This window comes from Hyaena hyaena, unplaced genomic scaffold (genome assembly GCF_003009895.1).
Source record: "Hyaena hyaena isolate Hyena2069 unplaced genomic scaffold, ASM300989v1 scaffold_61, whole genome shotgun sequence".
Lineage (NCBI taxonomy): Eukaryota > Metazoa > Chordata > Mammalia > Carnivora > Hyaenidae > Hyaena > Hyaena hyaena.
Window position 1 is genome coordinate 254,175 of NW_024080693.1, and position 14,568 is coordinate 268,742.

Below are 14,568 nucleotides of genomic sequence, written 5' to 3' on the forward strand. Positions count from 1 at the left end.
AAAAAAAAAAAAAAAATATATATATATATATATATATATATATATATATATATATATAAAGGGCATGTTGATAACGAGACTAGAAAAACCAAGTCTCTCCTCCACCATCCCATCCCTTAGGGGCCCCACTTTTTCTTTCGGATCTCTATTCTGGCCAGATTGGCACCACGAGTCCCCAGGGGATGACAGTTCAGCAAAGAGGTTGCTCTGTAGCTGCCAGTGGTGGGCCCATCACAAGCAGAGTCCCCAGGCAGTGATCACACAGACCGCCTCCCCCTCAGGCTGCGACGAGGCCCTGAGTTCTCTCCGGGCAAAATGGAGGGGCGGCCCATCCAGGCCGCGAGAGTCTCAAACGCAGGCACACACATGGCCAAGGGCAAGTCCAGCGCAGCAGCTGCTTACCTGGCAGAAAGATTTCATCTTCTCCAGGACCCTGTTGACCTCTGGCATCACATCCTTGCCGTCCACCAGAATGGGAGTGTTTGACCGGTTCCGCAAGGCCACGTGCAGCACCGCCCGATCCTGCGGATGGGATGCAGTCAGCGCGTGAAGACCCCTCCCACCCAGGGCAGCCACGCCCCCAGCGGGGCACGGGGCAACACCGCCCAGGAGTCAGCCCGGCCCTTTCTTCACCGGACACCCATGCAGCACGCAAGCCCTGAGGTGGTTAGTACCACAGTCTCGTACTGAGAATCCGCTGTGTGCTCCTGGGAGCAGGGGCTTCCCCAGGGCCCAGAGGAGGCAGGGCACCGGCTGCTCCCTTGGGCTACAGTCCCCTGGGAGGGAGACCACGACGAGCTCAGGGGGTGCCTAGGTGTTCAGGGCATGAAAAGCCAAGGAAAGAGGAACAGAGCACGCAGAGAATGAGAACAGGTAAGACACAAGCAATAAACAGGCTCAGAAGCTCAGGGCTTGTTAGGCCTCATCTCCTCTCCTCCACGAGTGTACGTGGTGTTTGCTGGCACGTTCTGAAGAGTAAAGACGCGGAGCAAAGCAGGCGACTCAAGTGTCCCTCACCAGGAGGTGCCATCACACCGACTGCCAGAAACCAAACCAAACTGTAGGCCTGTGACAGGTGCCAAGAAGCTGTCCTTGTCATGTGAGAGGAACAGTCCCGTCAAGCCGAAGCCAGCAGAGGAGTCCTTGAAGGAAACAGGTCTGTAGACCCCAGGCGAACAGGAAAGAGACGGTCTCTGGACCCCCACCCAAGGAGAGATTCACTAAGGCGGAAGACATCATGCCCCTCTGGCCTCACCCCGCCCAACCTCATTCCTGTCCGATATTCCAGAAGAAAACGCACTCCTCCAGGAAGCCCCCCTTAACTGCAGCCTCCCTCAGCCTAGCCCAGCAGTGAGACAGGTTGTGTGACACCTGTTCTGTCTCTTCCAGGTATGACGTCTTGGATAAGTGACCTGCCCTCTGAGCCTCGGATTCCTCGTGTGTAAAGGAGGATAATAACACCGCGAGGCTAAGACTCTTAAGCACTCGGTGATTATTATTGCCGCCAGGCTTCCACGGCAATTCAGGAGCCAGGCCCCCAGGGCCTGGCTGTGGCACTGCTTCTCCCTGATGCCGACCACTGAGGATATTGATCTTATGTCCTAAGATTCCTCTCTTCACTAATAAAACCGAGAGCAGAGACAGATCAGAGTTAAGTTCTTTGAGCACACGCCATCTCCCTGCAGGCTTGGGACGTGCTCTCTGGGCAGACCCCGGGGGCCATTCTACCCTCACCAGATCCAGACCGCCGGTCTTAGGGACGACGCACCCCACGGCCCTGCAACCCACTCAAGGAAACTGGCTTTCGGGCCCCTCGTTAGGCAAGACCATTGCTTAAGAGGAGAGGTGAAGACACCGTGTGATGCTCTCAGTCAAATGAACCCCAAAGGGAAGGAAGAGGCCCTGGAGGACACGCAGGGTCTGCCATCCCCAGGCCAGCTCACCTCGGTGAAGTTGATCTTCTCACCATTGAACATGCGCTCCCGGGCGGCCTCCACACCCCTGGACTTGGCCTGGGGAGAGAAGATACTGAGGCCTGACCCCACTCACACTGGCAACCAAGGACCCAAGCCACCAAGCTCTAGAACGCAGCCCCAATGGGGCTGACAGATGGCTGCAGCTTGGTGCCCCGCCCCCCCCGTGCCTGTGAAGGGTTTGCTCAGACATCGGCACTGAGTCCCCTGGAAGCTGCTCAGAGTAGGAGCAAGGGAGAACAGGAGCTCAGAGCCCCGTGTTGGCACAGAGGCAGTGACTGAGGGCCTCTGAGAAGAGGAAATAAAATTGCTCAAAGACCTGTAGGTTCCCAGAAGCCCGGCTCGCGTGCCATGCTGTGGGTCACAGGTCCAGCCCCCCACAGTAGAACATTACCAGGTCCACCAGCATCTGCATCACAGTGTCGGTCACAAGGTTCTTTGAGTAATCCACCAGAATACGCCCATGGTTGGTGTTCAGGGTCAAGCTGCAAAAAGATGGCAGAAGCCACTGACCACACCCCATATCTCAGGAGAGCCCCTTCCCTGACCAGAGCTGCATCCAGAAAAAAAACATCCTCCCTGAGCCACACCCCAAACAAGCCTCCGCTGCTCAGCACAGCGGTGCTGTCACCTGTCTGCCCACCAAGCTGACCTGCAGCCACACCAGCACAGCGAAAGGGGCTACCCTCACACAAAGGAGCTGCAGACCCTTCCCGAGGAGCCACTCCTCCGCTAAAACCGGGAAGACAAACAGCCGGGCGCACTGCTCCTGCCTACCCCGTGCAGTGACCGTTCCCTCCTAGAGCTTCCACTCTGCGACTCGACTTAATTGGGAAAGGACTCTGGGCAGGGCTGGCCATGGGGCTTCTAGTCTGGAGCGGCAGACCTCCCCTCCCCAACACACCTGCACCAGTCACCGGAGCACCCCGAAATTCCTGCCCCCCAAGATTTCCTCCCACTGATTCCTTTCCATTTCCTGGTAGTGCAGAGGTCTGCACACCGAGCCTCCTTCGCAGAAATCATCCCCCCCATCACCCTTTCTCCGCGGCTCCCCGCAAATCCCGCAGGCCTGCCCACTCAGACCGCAACCCACCCGCGTCCCCGCCCGTTCTGGGCCAGGAGCGGGGGTCAGGGGACAGCCCTTCCCAGCCTGCTGCGTCAGCTAGGGCCCCAGCACACAACTGCGGAAGGAGTCCCTTCTCAAATGACAGGGGTTGGGGGTTGGGGGTGGGGGGTGGGGGGCGGGGACAGGAGGTGAAGAGAGAGATGCCCCAGCGGAGGGAGAACGGCGGAGGGGCCTGCTTCTCTTTACTAAGCAGCCAGGCTCGGAGACCTCCGCGAGCCCCCAGGAAGCTACTTCAAGGAGGCGTCAAGGACAAGCTGGGGCCTGGGCCCGGGCCCAGATCCGTGACCGGGGTGGGCCGAGGACCCCGGGGGACCGCCGGCCCGGCCGGCCTGACCCCGGGCCTGCACACCTGACCCGGGGCGCCGCGCCCCGCACCCCCGGATCCGGGTCCCCCACGTCCGCGCCCCGCCTGTGGCCCCGCGCACGCACCTGAAGTGGTTAAACCGTTCCTTGTCCCCCTCGAAAAGGCGGCGCAAGTTGAGTTCAGAGACGTGCTCGCTATACCAATGCTGCAGCTTCTGGAACTGCGGGTTCTGGGTGAGCGCGGCCATGGCGACAGCAGTGGGGTACACGAACCGAGACGTGCCTGGAAGAGGAAGAGGGGGCGGGCGGCACGCAGCTAGCGGAGGAGCTGTGCGCGTAGCGCCCTTTACGGCGCAGGCGCAGCGTCCGCCCCGCCCAGGTCCCCGCCCCGCTCCCCGCGCTGTCAGCGCCCTCGGGGCGACCTTGGCAGCCACCGCCGCTCTGGGCCTCAGCTTGTCTTTCCCTGCAACAAGGCAGCCACTTGGTCGGCCAACCTATGCCTGGAAGTGACTGGGGTAAAGAGGCCGAGCTCCCCGTTCCCTGGCCTGCTTCCTTCGTCCGTCCGTCCGTTCGTTCGTTCATTCATTCATTCATTCATTCATTCAACACCTTCCACGTCCCAGGTAGTGTTCCAGGTGTTGCAGATATACAAGTAATAAACACATATATAGGGGCTCCTGGGTGACTCAGTCGGTTAATCATTCGGCTTCGGCTCAGGTCATGATCTCACGGTTCGTGGGTTAGAGCCCAGCGTCGGGCTCTGTGCTGACAGCTCAGAGCCTGGAGCCTGTCTTCAAATTCTGTGTCTCCGTCTCTCTCCGACCCTCCCCTGCTCATGCTGTCTCTCTCTCCGAAAGAAATAAAACATTAGAAAAATAATAAACACATACATAGTTGGTCATAGGCTGGTAAGTGCTACTGAGAAAAGGAAAGCTGGAAAGGGTGCCGGAAATTGGGGTTGCAATTTTGAATAGCATGGCCAAGGGAAATGACTAATGAGGAGACTTTTTGAGCAAAAACCTGAAGAAGGTGAGGAAGCCGGCCACTTTAGATGTCCGGGGGTGGGGTGGGGGGTGGGGGTGGAAGTGTTCAGGCAAAGGGAAGAACAACTGGAAAATTCCCCAGCAAGCATGCTTAGGTGTTTCAGAAGCAGAAGGAGGCACTTGTGGCTGGAGTGGAGTGAATGAAAGAGAAGTTGAGATCAGAGAGGGAAGGAAAGCAACAAGACCACAGAACTTACAAGTCCTGGTGAAAACTTTGGTTTTCTGAGAGAGAGGAAAGCCGTCAAAGGGATCTAATCAGCAGAAAGACATCATTTGACATGTTTTACAAATTACAGACCCACAAGGTAACAGGAATGGAAGTGAAGATAACAGACAGGAGACTATTGCGACGATGCAGGCCAGGGATGAAGGTGGCTTGGGTCAAGGTGGTAGGAGTTGGGTATGGTGATCTAGACACACTGAAGAACTGAGAGACAGAAAAAGAACAGCCAAGGGTAACATCCAGTTTTTAACCCAAGTTCCTGGAAAAATGGAATTGTCATTGCGTCTTGGAGAGATGAAAATTTGAGGGGGGGCGGATATCACAAACCTTATTAGACATCTAGGTGTAGGTGTTGCGTTGGGTATTCATGACTGGAGTGCCGGGAGAGAAGGTTCCAGCTAGAGGAAAGACTTGGGAGTCATTGGGGAATAGATTGCACTTGAAGTCATGAGCCTAGATGAGAATGTGGATGAGACAGAGTAAATACAGCCAGAGAGGAGAAGAGGTCCAAAAACTGGGTACTCAAATTGAGCTTCTCCATTGCCTGGTTCCCCCTAGAAAGGCCAACCATCCAGGAATGTGTCGTGTCCTGCTGCCACCCTCGGCCTAGCTCTTCCTCCAGCCCATCTCCTAGCTCCACGCAGTCGCTGTCACCTCCGACCTCTGCAAATGGCTTCTCTCTTCCTGCTCAGAAATATTTGGGGTTGTAAAGGTGAAGAAGGAAAACAGGCAAAGGCTGAAGACCAAAGGAATGAGGAGTCAACAGGACTTTACAGGGAACAGCCCTCTCCACATGGCCCTCGGTTGCCCTCAGTTTCAGGTCAGCTGTCAGCTCTGCGGTTTAACTGAGCTTCCCATGCTCAGCACACCCCTGACGTGCTGAGCAGCACCTGTCCTGCCGGAGTCCCTAAGAAATACTCCAGCCATGCAAGCAAGCTGTCTATACAGAATAGCACTCCCGGCCCTAAATCCTGCGTTTTGTAACCTCATCCAAAAGGAAGGCCAGTCTCAGTAGCCATTGCCCCTTCGTCCCTTGCCCTATGATTCTCCTATGCCCTTAGCCCAATAGTAGCCGCTGACTCCCTGTTTCTAGTAGGCTCTTTTCGGTGACCACGGTAGATGTCTGTTGTCTTTATCCAGAACCACTACATTCCATCCTTGGGTTTCTTCCTCTGCCTCCCTGATGGCATCAGAGATAAGCCAGCAGAACAAGTGGCAGCAGGAGAAATTCCATGTAGTGTTAAGTTGCCTTTCTGAAAGAGTAGACCTGAGGATCAGTGCCTGGTGTCAAGGAAAGCAATGCAGAGAGTGAACCCCAGAGAAGTGCCAGAGTCGACACAGGGCCCCAAGTTCCTGGGGCTAGGCTTTTAGGTTTTCTGGGTGTTCACCTAAGCACTGCCACACTGTCTTCTTCTCTAATGTCTCCTGGCCACTTGAAACCCACAGGTGCTGCTTTGGCTACTGAAGAAGAGGCTGGAGGTAAGGCCCGATGATTGCGGTTTTGAAGATTTCGTCTTTTTTTTTTTTTTTTAGTTTATTTTATTTATTTAGAGAGAGACAACAGGGGAGGGGCACAGAGAGAGAATTCCAAGCAGGCTCTGTCTGCTCTGTCAGCACAGAGCCCGATGCAGGGCTGGATCTCATGAACTGTGACATCACGACGTGAGCGGAAATCAAGCGTCAAACGCTTAGGCTTAGCCTAGTGAGTCACCCAGGTGCCCCTTTGTCTTTTTCGCCTCCAGCAGCTTGGCCTCTGTGATTCCCAGCAGGTTCAATTACTCCAGATTCCCCCTAATATTCCCAAAATATTTGGGGGAAATATAGAAATATAGAAAATATATTGCTATCCTGAGGGTCATAAGGAAAGAAAACAAATAGGAGTAGACAAAGGAAATCATTATTAGTTGACAGCCATTCATCATGCAACTACTAACATGGTTACTACTTCCGCCAGTTTACTGTGTTTGGAGCTCAGCCGCTAAATGCTCTCCCGTACAAGCCTCAGCAGCAGCCCTATTATCCTGTTGTCCTCCCCATTTAACAGATAGGTTGTGGGGCCCCTGGGTGGCTCAGTCGGTTGAGCGTCCGACTTTGCTTCAGGTCATGATCTCACCGTTGGTGGGTTCGAGCCCTGCATCGGGCTTTGTGCTGACAGCTGGCTCGGGGCCTGGAGTCTGCTTCAGATTCTGCGTCTCTCTCTCTCTCTGACCCTCCCCTGCTCACGCTTGTCTCTCTCTCAGAAATAAATAAAACATTAAAAAAGATTTTAAAAAAACCAGACAGGGGCGCCTGGGTGGCTTAGTCGGTTAAGCGTCCGACTTTCGCTTAGGTCATGATCTCGCGGTTCGTGGGTTCGAGTCCCGCGTTGGGTTCTGTGCTGACAGCTCAGAGCCTGGAGCCTGTTTCGGATTCTGTGTCTCCCTCTCTCTCTGACCCTCCCCTGCTCACGCTGTCTCTCTCTCCTAGAAATAAATAAAAACATTAAAAAAAAAACAACAGGTTGAGAAATCTGAAAACAGCCATTCTGTTGCTAAGTGGAAAATCAATCCAAGTTTGCCTGATTTCCGAGCCCGACACAATGCTGTCCTGCCTGCCGTTGTGGCAATTCCCCACGGCTCAGTTCTATTTTAACATCAATTAAGCCTCTGTGATATTAATTCTGATTGACAGGATAGAGCTTTACAAGTGGAAATGGCTAGGAATGGCGTCTCAAACAGAAAGGACAGCAGCATGGGAAAAGGCAGAGAGCTAGGAAAATTCAACCGCGGTGTTAACAGCGGTCCCTGTGGGCCCATCTAAGGATTTGCATACTGCCGCAGGGAGAAAGCCACGAGGAAAGGTGCATGTGTGGGAGGGTGATCAGTCGCTGGACTGTCAGGTTGGCATCTCTGATCAAATCTTGGGGGATGGCTTGGGATTTGGAAAAATGTCAAAGTAAGGTTAATTTTACATTCTCACAAAAATTAAATCTACGACCATGACCACCATTGCTACCATATGTTGTGCCAACCCCTGTCTGCAACCACCCAGAGTATAGTGTTCAGATACCTGAGGATCCTGGGGGCAGTGAAGTTTGGAGGGTTTGACTAAACAGCGACAAAAAGAAAATCTGGCTCAGAAAGTTCAAGTGACCCTGCTCAACCCTGGGCACCTTCAAGGGCCCTGAGCAAGACAGACTGCTCCAGGAGAGTGGATTTGACAGAGGAGGCAATATCGGAAGTCAGAGGACAGTCCCATCTCTGCAGAAGGATCTAGTTTCAGAGCCTCGTGTAACCTTGGAAAACCAGTTGGCTCCCAGTGAATATTTGTGAAACTAGCACAGCTCCAAATAAGAGCCCTGTTCCACAGATGGGGAAACTGAGCCATGAGCATTTAGATATGTCGGGCAGGAGTCAGGCAGGACCTGGAGACAGGGGATCGCCCGCGTAAGGTCGGATGTAGGGCGGGGGAGCGGACAGGAGGGGAGAGCGCTAGTTCTGCGGCTGAGTTGAAACAGCCCCCGGGAGGGCGGGGGCGGGGCGATGCACGCGGAGGAATTTCGTCGAGCTGCTACGGCGACATTCGCCCACAGGGATGCTGAGTCACGGCGACCTGGCGAGGGATACAGAACAGCGCCTCCAAAGACCTCCACGGAGCTCCTAGCGCTGGACCCACTCTCGAGAGAGGGCTGTGCGCACGAAATTGGGCGCGGGCAGGGTGGATTCGGCGCAGGTTGGGGGCGCTGATGCGCGCGCATCTGCGTGTGGGCCCGCACGTCCAAGGTGCACGTGTGCGCATGTCCCCGCGCTGGGTCGGGTGCTGGGGTGCAGAGAGAACTAGCAAACGTCTCGGTCCGCACGTCTGGGATGGACGTGTACGCGCATGTGCGCAAAGTCTGAGCGAGGAGGACATGCGCATGCGCACGCGAGCGAAAACCGTGAGTGAGGTCGTCAGCGCCCCCAGCAGGCCATGAGCTCGTCCTGCGTCGCGGCTTTTGCTTGCGGCGTTTTTTGTCCCTTCGGGATGTCGCCCCCAGATTTTCCCTATGACTCCATTGTTAGGTGCTTTTAAAAAAATCCCGTGCCTCCCAGAGGCGTGTTTCCACGAGAATGGAAAACTCTATAGAGTTTGTAAAAAGCTGCATAATTCTACCCGCAGTTCCTAGTGTCAGTCTCACCTTGCAGTTCCAGTACAATCTCTCGTTATCATGTCTTGGTCTTTTATTATTATTTTTAAATGTTTTATTTATTTCTAGGAGAGAGAGAGAGAGACAGCGTGAGCAGGGGAGGGTCAGAGAGAGAGGGAGTGACAGACTCTGATATAGGCTCCAGGCTCTGAGCTGGCAGGCAGCACAGAGCCCGACACGGGGCTCGAACCCACGAACCGCGAGATCGTGACCTAAGCGAAAGTCGGACGCTTAACCGACTAAGCCACCCAGGCGCCCCTGTCTTGGTCTTTTATTTTGAGTGAGAGCTAATTTTAAGTCTGGTTATCTATCTATTTTTATTTGGCATTAGAATTTGCTCAGTGATTTGCACATCAACACCTGTTTAGTCTGGCTCCTCTGGAATTGCTTCTTGCCGTTCTGCACCCTGGCCATGTGGCCGTGAACAGGACTTGTTCCTTGCTCTCATGAGGCCTCCCTTCTAGTGAGAGGGGCAAAGGCAAACATGGTTTCAGGGAAGCTGTAAGTGCTATAATGAAAAACAACCCAGATAGAGGTTGGCCTCTGGCCCAAGAGAACAGATGGAGGCAGAAGCAGAGAGCGTTTGTGGGAGCAGCAGGCAGGTGGGCACTGGGGGATGTTGATGGTAGCAGAGGTGTATGGGAAACCTTGAGGCCAGAGAGGGGAAGTCAGGAGTCCGGTGATGACCAGGTTGTTGGCAGCATTTAAGAACATGATAAGGGGCGCCTGGGTGGCTCAGTCGGTTAAGCGTCTGGCTTTGGCTCAGGTCATGATCACTCGTTTCGTGAGTTCAAGCCCCATGTTGGGCTCTGGGCTGACAGCTCGGAGCCTGGAGCCTCCTTCAGATTCTGTGTCTCCCTCTCTCTGCCTCTCCCCTGCTCATGCTATGTCTCTCAAAAATAAGTAAATGTTAAAAAAAAAAAAAAACACGATAGAACTCAAATGCGCTTTAGGGGCACCTGGGTGGCTCAGTCAGTTAAGTGTCAGACTCTTGATTTCAGCTGGGGATGTGATCTCGAGGTTGGTGAGTTCGAACCCTGCATCAGGCTCCACACTGACAGTGCAGAGTCTGCTTGGAATTCTGTTTCTCTCTGCCTCTCTGGTTGTGTGCTCTCTCTCTCTTTCAAAAATAAATAACCTTAAAAAGAATTCAAATGCCTTTGTAATGATAGGCTTATAAGACTTGCTGGAAGAGGAGAGTAAAGGAAAGAGGAATCAAGAATGAATGTCTTCTAAGATTCTACCAGAGTAGCTGGTAGATGGATGGTGGCCTCTTAACAAGGATGGGAAAGATGGGGTTGTCTGCCCTAAAAGACTGAGTTTTCTTCTCCAAGGAAGACATTCCGATGGCCAAGAGATACATGAAATGATGCTCAACGTCACTCATTATCAGGGAAATGAAAATCAAAACAATATTAGTTCATATCTGTCTGACTAAAAAACAAGTGTTGAACATGCAGAGAAATAGAGACTTTTCTGCACTGTTGGTGGGAATGCAAACTGGTGCAAACACTGTGAAAAACAGGATGGAGCTTCCTCAGAAAATTAAAAATACAACTACCCTGTGCTCCAGTAATCACACTACTCGGTATTTACCCAAAGAATATGAAAACAGTAATTCAAAGGGATACATACACCTGTATGTTTATTGCAGCATTACTTACAATAGCCACATTCTGGAAGCAACATAAGTGCCCATGAGTAGATGAATGGATGAAGAAAATGTGCTATTTCTATATACTGTGGAGTATTATTCAGCCATAAAGAATGAAATCTTGCCATTTGCAACAACATGGATGAAGCCAGAGAGTATGATGCTAAGTGAGATGAGCCAGTCTGAGGAAGACAAATAATGTATGATTTTGCGCATATGTGGAATTTAAGAAACAAAAACCAGACTCAACCATAGAGAACAGATGGTGACCAGAGGCAAGGTGGGTGAGGGGATGGGTGAAATAGGTGAAGGGGATTGAGTACACTTGATGTGCACGGAGTATAGAATTGTTGAATCACTATATTGTACACTTGGAACAAATATAACACTGTATGTGAGCTACACTGGAATTAAAATAATTTTACTTTTTTTTTTTAATGTTTATTTTTGAGGGAAGGGAGAGGCAGAGGGTGAGAGAGAGAGAATCTGAGGCAGGCTCTGTGCTGACATCAGAGAGTCTGATGCGGGGCTCGAACCCATGAATCGTGAGGTTAAGACCTGAGTCAAAGTTGGAGGCTTAACTGACTGAGCCCCCCAGATGCCCTGGAATTAAAATAATTTTAAAGAAGATATTAAAAAATAAATAAAAGACTGAATTTTAAGAGCAGAAACTGCATCTTCTTTGTAGCCCTGGCTCCTAGCAAGGGCCTTGCCCTTAGGTGACTTTATTCAATTAAAAAAAATTTTTTTTTTGGGAGAGCGCAAGTGGTGGTGGTGGTGGGGGGGGGCAGAGAGCGTAGGGGACAGAGGATCCGAAGCAGGCTTCGCGCTGACAGCAGCGAGCCTGATGTAGAGCTTGAACTCACGAACCGTGAGAGCATGACCTAAGCCCAAGTCGGACGCTCAATCGACTGAGCCACTCAGGCGCCCCAGCCCTGAAGTGACGTTAGATGTGGAAATGAACAGGACACTCCTTCTCCTCACTTAAGCCCACCTCCCAAACTCAGCCCCAATATTAGCCACATCCAGGGGCAGGAGGTCCCTCAGCATATGTGGCTGGGAGGCAGCCAGTCACGCTTTCCACATTTGAGGCTTTTTGACATTTGAGAAGCCAGCCATTGGAAGGGTTTATTTCCTCCGTGTCTCCAGATCAGGAAGCAGTCACGCAGTGGCCACACAGTGCACATAGGGCCATCCTCTCACAGTGCTATGATTGGCACACCGTGTTTCAGCTACACTTTTTAAAAAATTATTTTTTTTAAAGTTTCTTTTGAGAGAAAGAGAGAGTGGGGCAAGGGCAGGGAGAGAGGGAGAGAGAGGATCCCAAGTAGGCTCTACACTTTGGGGCCTGAACTCACCAACTGTGAGATCATAACCTCAGCCAAAACCAAGAGTCAGACACTTAACCCGCTGAGCCACCCAGGCACCCACCTACGCTCTGAACTAGATACCCTACTTTCCCAGGGGCCCCCAGGTGGAAAAGGAGGGTCCCCAGCCTCACAAAGCCCCTGCTGCTGCTCAGGTGTCCCATCTGTTGAGCTCTCCACTCACCCATCCGGCACACAGCCCGGCCACAGAACTCTTCTGTCCCCGCCACCGCTGTGAATCGAAACCAGTGAGCAGCACCAGGTACTGGCGGTAAACAGCATGCTTGAATAAAACGCTAGCGTTTTCAATAGGTACTTCTAGTGTGTTTCCTATCACACGCATGCAACATAGCTGCTACTAAGTAACCTTGTCCTGAGGTGCGCTTAGAAGGCTCTGGGTCTTGGTCCCCAAGCTCACCTTCTAGGCATCTCAGCAGAAAGAAGCCTTAGTATTTACACTGGTAGGTTATAGATTAATGCTCATATCTTTTCCCCGAGGTCATGAAAAAAAGCTTCAAGTACCGCCTTGCTGTAAATGAAAAGTTGAACTTCCCCTGTGACAGCCCCCCGCCCCAGCTTTGTGGCTCCCACTGCACAAGCTTCCCATCTGCTTAGCAGGACGGCGTCCTCCAAGGAGACCAGTCCTTGTCCCTGTGAGGTATGATCTTTGCCAAATATGGGGTCCCTGGCGGAGCAGGGGGAGAGCTCTTCCCGGGGTCTGCTCCTTGGAAAGGCTGGTGGGGCAGCTCACGGTGCCCCTGGCAGGTGGATCGTGGGTCCTGGCTCCTCCACCACGACATTGGCTCTGTCCTCACAGAGGTCTGCCCCAGCTTTGGCCATGGGGAAGCTGGCTGGAGACGGGTGGAAGTTGTCTGCTTCCTACCCCCCCCCCCCCCCCCCCCCCCCCCCCCCCCCCCCCCCCCCCCCCCCGGCTCATCCCGACACTCCCACGGTTCTTTCCTCTTGCAAAAGGTCGCAGGATCAGAGGGCGACCTGACCTCAAAAGCAATGTGGGCGCAGCTTTTCAAAGGAATGAATCAGGCAGGGCTTCTCACAGGTCTGCTGCCGTTCATTTTAAACAGAGATACAAGGTATTATTAAATGTATATTTTTAATAAAGCCAATAGTTATTTTACTTATAGGAGCTTTAAAAGTAAGATACAAAATGTAGAGTTCCAGTTTGGAAGCGTTGTAACTATTCACACGATGTCCTGCTGATGCCCGAGCAAGGCAGCCACGCCCGGCCATGCAAAGGACACACACACTCACACACGCACACACATGCGCTTTGGCGAGACCCCTCTGCCGAGCGCAGCACCTGGAAAAACCAGTGTTCAGAGCAAGGAGGTGCTGAGAACACAGCACCTACAAAGAGACCACACGAACAGCTTCACACGGTCTCACAGCCCACGGAGATGCAATTACAAAACGTCCTGCTTCGTCGAGCAAAACAGACTGGAAAGTGACGATGAGCAGTGTCGATGTCACCTGCACTGGGGTGTCAAGGGCTGACCTCTGTCCAGGGTGAGGTCCTTGGGGAGGCACTATGAAAACAAGAGTACTTCAGGATAATAGAACTTGAAATACAAGGTACTGGGGACACGTTACTGGAGGGAACAGAAAACGATCTTACGAGGGAAACGGCCACAAACAGCTTCAACAGAGATTACAGCACACACCGACGGCTCACACGGACAAGGGCCACGCAGGGCGGGTGCAAAGCACGTGCCTGGGAAAGTCTATGTACAAAATAGTTCTCTGTAAACATGGTGAGGTGAATGTTCGGAACCCGCGGCGAAAGGATCAGGCGGCAATGGCATCCCCCACAGCACAAAAGAACAGCCGAGCCCTGGGAACAGCCTGGCACCACAGTGCTAAAAACTCAGGTGGCTCGGCTCAGACACCCTAAGGGTCCTCTAGAATTGGTGTGTATACATACATATACATACATCTTTTTTCTTTTTGGTATTTTTAAATATAAATTTACTTATATCCGTAGAAAAATGAGAACATAAATGTGTTATTACAATCCTTGCTGGAAAAGCTTATGTGGAGTTAGAAAGAATAAACCATTTATTAGTAGTTAACATATATATTAAAATGGTTTAATGATTTAAGAAAATATAAAAAAAATATTAATACTGTCAAACTTTCATACCAGAAAATATTATGGATTTTTCTCAATTAGACTTTTTCAAAGATGAAATATGAAAAATTTAAATAAGTTTTATATAAAGAACTTCTGTAACCTCAATTAATATACAGTGGGATATGTCTATTCTATATAGATATATTTATTATTATTTCTCAATTTAAGCACCATTCAATTCTTCTGGATCCATTCTGGCTGGAAAATATCCTTAAATCCACAGGATGTCATCTACTTAATGGCACATGTTAACTGAAAATGAGGTGGTTTTTCGTTTTTGTTTTTTTAAAGAAAAGACTTTAAATTAATTCCTATCTACATCTTAACGGGTTTGTCTTGAGCCAGCTCACAAATGTGACTGCAATTTCAAGTGCAGGTGTCTCTGGGCAGCCTCTTGACCACACCCCCAAGTGCCGAGATGTGTTGAAGCCCCCGGCCGTGCGCGGGTCTGAAGGCAGCAGGTGCAGCTGGACCCTGCGCACGGCTGGCGGCCAGCTGGCTCTTCTCCATGCGCCGTCAGGGGTACGCCTCTGACATCAGCTTTACGATCCTGTTTTTGTAAATC

General features: G+C 51.8%; 1 protein-coding gene and 1 long non-coding RNA gene across 2 annotated transcripts in view; one reads left to right on the top strand and one right to left on the bottom strand.

Moving 5' to 3' along the window:
* The window catches only part of GPI (glucose-6-phosphate isomerase), a 26,953-nt gene extending 23,229 nt beyond the window's left edge, over window positions 1-3,724 (bottom strand). Inside the window, exons 1-4 of the mRNA XM_039231962.1 lie at window positions 3,529-3,724; window positions 2,368-2,458; window positions 1,944-2,012; window positions 403-522 (exon numbers count right to left, since the gene is read on the bottom strand). Of these exons, the coding sequence (XP_039087893.1) occupies window positions 403-522; window positions 1,944-2,012; window positions 2,368-2,458; window positions 3,529-3,650 (402 nt within the window). The 5' untranslated portion in view covers window positions 3,651-3,724. The remainder of the gene's footprint in view (window positions 1-402; window positions 523-1,943; window positions 2,013-2,367; window positions 2,459-3,528) is intronic.
* Window positions 3,725-5,253: 1,529 nt separating this feature from the next.
* Window positions 5,254-13,083, top strand: LOC120231707. Its single transcript, XR_005528389.1, has 4 exons — window positions 5,254-5,488; window positions 6,115-6,147; window positions 12,353-12,512; window positions 12,827-13,083. It is a non-coding gene; the product is annotated as an uncharacterized LOC120231707 (long non-coding RNA).
* The last annotated feature ends 1,485 nt before the right edge of the window (window positions 13,084-14,568 follow it).